The sequence below is a fragment of the Epinephelus moara genome, chromosome 4 (genome assembly GCF_006386435.1).
Source record: "Epinephelus moara isolate mb chromosome 4, YSFRI_EMoa_1.0, whole genome shotgun sequence".
NCBI lineage: Eukaryota > Metazoa > Chordata > Actinopteri > Perciformes > Serranidae > Epinephelus > Epinephelus moara.
Genome location: NC_065509.1, coordinates 12,438,382 through 12,442,760, shown reverse-complemented (window position 1 = coordinate 12,442,760; position 4,379 = coordinate 12,438,382). Strand labels below are relative to the sequence as shown.

Genomic DNA, 4,379 nt, shown 5'->3' with positions numbered 1-4,379 from the left:
AATATCTAAAATAGTGGAGCCAATTGAATTAAAAACACTTAAAAACAAGGATGAAGGAAGAATGTCGCAGGGGCCAGAAGAAGGCTTAATTTTGTGCACAAACTTAGTGATGTCCTGTAAGGAAACAGGAGAAAAGGAGCTCAGATTAGTGGAGCAGGGAACACTAAAGTTATGATGGTTTGAAGATGGGAGGATATTCAAATATAAAACCAAGTTATGAACACTAGTGTGTGTGTATGAATTTTTGTTTGGGGCTTTTGGATATAAATATATTGTTTAGCTTGTTTGTTTTGTTTTTACTATATAAATCTAAAGACAACAGTACATACAATTAATATATAGCGGGTAGGTGCAATAAGCTACACCTTTTCAATCAGCAAAATATGCTTTGGTTTATCACTGCATCAAAAGTATTGACCTGTTACCGTTTTTAATTTTTTTTTAATTTTTTATTGTGTATTTAGTTGTACTAGTCCATACCCATTGACTACACAGATGCCCATGTACAGTTTCACATGGTGTGTGTTTGGGATACAGGTCATAGGAAGTTGCAGATGAAATAGTCAACTGAACCCATTAAGAAGAGCAATGTACTCAGAGTTTTTTTGAATTTGATAGCACGATTGCTTTATTGAAAGTACAGTAGTACCATTGCCAATAGTGGGATAGTTAGTGGGCTAAAACTGTACATTACTACATTACATATTACATTACTTGAGATATTATACACATTTATGTGATGAGCCACGCCCTCCGGAATATTCATTGCCTTATAGAAGCTCAGTTTTAGTAAGTTTTCCAACTTTTGCCAAGAGAGAACTTTAGATATTGGTCCCTAGCTTATGTTCACCGAGTTTCATGCAGATCGGTCAAACTTCCTAGGAAGAGATCGATTTTAAGTGTTTTTTTAAAAATTCAAAATGGCAGAAAATCTGTATAACCGGAAGTTATGGGTTCTTGAGGCAAATTTGTTCCTCATGAGGAGAGGCATCTCTGTGCAAAGTTTCATGTCTCTACGACATACGGGGCATGAGATATGCCCATTCAAAGTTTGCAATTTCAATCGGTTGCTATAGCGCCCCCCTTTGGCCAATTGATGTAGTATTACTTCATTCGCATCCTCCCATGACCCTCTACCACTGTGCCAAATTTCACATGGATTGACCAAATCAGTGAGGAGAAAAACGTGGAACAGAGACACAGACAGACAGGCAGACAGACAGACAGAGTTTTCGTCATTATATAGTAAGATAAGTTCATAGAAATAGAAGAATGAAATAAAGTTGAAGTTTTCCGTGAAATATAGGTGTACAGCTTAACAGATGATCTGTGCTGATTAAGATTTAACAGAAGTCTTTGATTGTGGGACATCTGAGTGGCAGCAAGATAAATCCCCACATGGAGTCTAGACACTGGTGGAGGTGGTGGTGGCTGATGACTCTGACTGGTGAATGCTAAGGCGAATAGAGGCTGCATCTGAGGGTACAAACAGCAGCAGCACGAAAGAACTGTGGGCAGAAAAAGAACCATATTTAAAATGAGAAGCAGTGAGATGACAGGCTGACAGAGAAGGTGTGTCACTGTGCTATTGGTTTATTGTGGATCAGCTGTAGTAAACCTAAACTGGGCAAAACTGCTGAGTCAGTGACACCTTTTTTGTATATCTACTTAACGAGAGAGTTAGATACTGATACTAAGATACCAAACACTGATTATGTTCAGTTGCCACCACTTTGCTGTTTTGTGTTTTGGAAAAACAGCCCACGCAAACATTTCCTCTGAATTCTGCAACAAACCAGTTGAACCACAGAAACCAGTTTCCTGCGCTAACTCAATCGCTTTGATAATTTTTTAACAGCAAGGGGTCAAAAAGGATCATCACATTTCATAAATACAAAAAGGTAAATTATATTGTACAGCAGTTGAAAATACTATGGCGAAGGCTCCATGTTGATGCAGAGCCTACGCCGTACCCTACGCCATAGCTTGACGTGGATCCCCCAAGAAATGTAACTACACGTCGCGGAAATGCAGACCTCCTGTCTGTTTTTGTAAGCTGAAACCATTTCCTTCAGTGGAAACAAAGCTTTTATGTAAGGGATAATGCCCGACGAGGTGTCCATTATCAGAAATGAATGGACGACGCGGAGGCGTGAGCCGTCCGACGCGAAGATAATGGACACCTCGAAGGGCATTATCCCGCTTATACCATGGTCACTTACGAAAGAAATAAATATTAAATCAATTATTAATACGTTATTGTTGTTTTTTACCCTTAAAATCATAAGTTTTTCACAAGAAGCGGCTGAGTGGACTATTTAATCTCTCTCGCTGTGACGCGTTGCCAAGGTAACCGGCTCTGGCCACAGAACCTGCAGCTCGGTCGGCCGCAGCTGTTATATTAGGCCTAATCAGTGGAGGGAAGTGAGATGATTGCTTAACGTTATGTTACGTGATACAAAGTATCATTTCAGAGGCCAAGTGCACCTCTTACCGCTTGTGTGTGTCCAGAGGATGATGCGAAATTTTGTTTCAAATAATCAAAGTCCACAGATAGTTTCCTAAATCGTTTTTATTGCGATAAATATTATCCACCATTCACTCTGATCATTAAATGTGTATCAAGCAAGTAAGTCTATCCTAAATCGTTTTTATATATATTATCCACCATTCACACTGTATCAAGCAAGTAAGTCTATCCTAAATCGTTTTTATAAATATTATCCACCATTCACTCTGTATCAAGCAAGTAAGTAGCCTAAGTAAGGTAAGCAAGACAGAAAGACAGGCGACGAACTATTTAAAATTAAATGCAACATTGCCGTTGATCGTGAAATTTGATAGAGATACTGGCATGTCCATCATAGTGGCATTTGAAGGACGGAGATTTAACGTTTGTGGACCCTGACCACTGCTGGTTGGGACGTTGCGGGACGACAAAATGTTGCTCCATTCTCGTCTCTCCTGGACTGACGGAGCCCAATAAGCCTGCAGGCTGCTTTCACAGCGATGCCCCGTCACAGACATGATCTGGCGTGTCTCCAGCCCGGCGTCTGAGAGTCGACCCACAGCCGTGCTCCGGAGGCTGTGGTTCGTGTAAATCCGCGACAGACCCACCTTAAAGAAACAATAATAAACACACAGGCTATTAATGAGGGCAGAAGAGGGGTTAGGCATAATACATAGGGCTACATTATTAGAATTGTACAGACCTCTTCACTGATTTTTTTTAGCATGTCTCCCAGGTAGTGGACACCCATCGGCTCCCTGGAGTACCACACATCAGATGCCACGGTGATGGAGCGCTTTGGGTGCAGATAAAAAGATTTTGCGTCTGGGGGACATTTAGAGATGTACTTCTTGAAACTTTTTACTGGGCACAGGGGATCCCCGGGCCTTGCGAACATAAAACCTCTTAGGTTTTGCTTGTGTGGGTCGTTTGGATCTTTATGATTTTTAGTGTCAGGATTATGCGCTAGGCTGACGTATTCAACGCCATCCTCGTCTCTCTGGATGCTGAAAGATGTCATGGTCAGCTCACGGTTCCCCTCCCTGCCACGCCGAGCCAAACACAGCTGGATGTCAAACCACACCTTTCTGACGAGGCCGAGGGGCGTATCGGGAGACAGCGCAGATGAACATCTGATTATCTCAAGGTCCGACTCAGGGATACGAGGATGGTGGAAGCTGGTGTCTTTCCCACTCTTTCTGTAATGCTTCAGTATCGCCTTAAAAACCGCATTACTGCTCTTGAACACAGTGTCGCTGATGATGTTGACGTCTCTTAGGTGGTGTTAGGTAATGCCGACTCTCAAACTGGCAACACTGTATTTTCCTCCTTCCTTAGTCGACTGGACAGACGCATAAAACAGTCGCAAAATGTCATTGAGAGTAGTGGCAGTGTAGCTCTCAAAGTTGATGTCTATGTTTTTCTGAGCCAGGAAGTCTCTTAATGTTTTAACTGCCCATTTCGTGGTTTTCTTTGTGTTTACCTCGTCCTTGTCATCCTCTAAATTGTTCAATTCCTCCGGTGTCACCTCCTTGTGTCGCATCTCCTTCTTCTTACATTCTCTTCTCTCTTTCTCTTCTGCTGCATCCCAGTCTTCAAAATTATCAAATTCACCAAATAGGTTAAAGGAAACTATAAAATCACTCATGTCTTGTCTACTGTCTTGCCGTTGTGATAAATAAACTGTGAAATAACGTATGTTAATGTATGTTCTGAGTTTCTGTTGCCACGGTTACCAACTAGCGTTTGAGCCAGCGCAATAATTTAGAACAATCAGGCTATTTGACCGGAACTTCTTTATAGGTGTCCTACAACACTTTTTAACGGACACCCTGCAGCCAATCAGAATCGAGTATTCACCCAGACCATG

At 41.6% G+C, this 4,379-nt stretch overlaps 1 protein-coding gene across 1 annotated transcript; it reads right to left on the bottom strand.

Annotated features, from left to right (window-relative positions):
* Positions 1-2,554: 2,554 nt before the first annotated feature.
* Positions 2,555-4,379, bottom strand: LOC126388588 (uncharacterized). Its single transcript, XM_050041792.1, has 2 exons — positions 3,213-4,379; positions 2,555-3,117 (listed from the first exon to the last, which is right to left on the bottom strand). Exons 1-2 carry the CDS (start codon positions 3,528-3,530, stop codon positions 2,797-2,799), a joined length of 639 nt encoding a protein of 212 aa, XP_049897749.1. The 5' UTR covers positions 3,531-4,379; the 3' UTR covers positions 2,555-2,796.

What these genes read in the sequence shown, in the direction of transcription:
- LOC126388588 (XM_050041792.1), bottom strand. Translation starts at nt 3,530, where the DNA reads ATGACATCTTTCAGCATCCAGAGAGACGAGGATGGCGTTGAATACGTC. An exon ending in TAAAAAAAATCAGTGAAGAG is followed by an intron (nt 3,118 to 3,212) that starts GTCTGTACAATT and finishes TGTTTCTTTAAG; the next exon opens with GTGGGTCTGTCGCGGATTTA.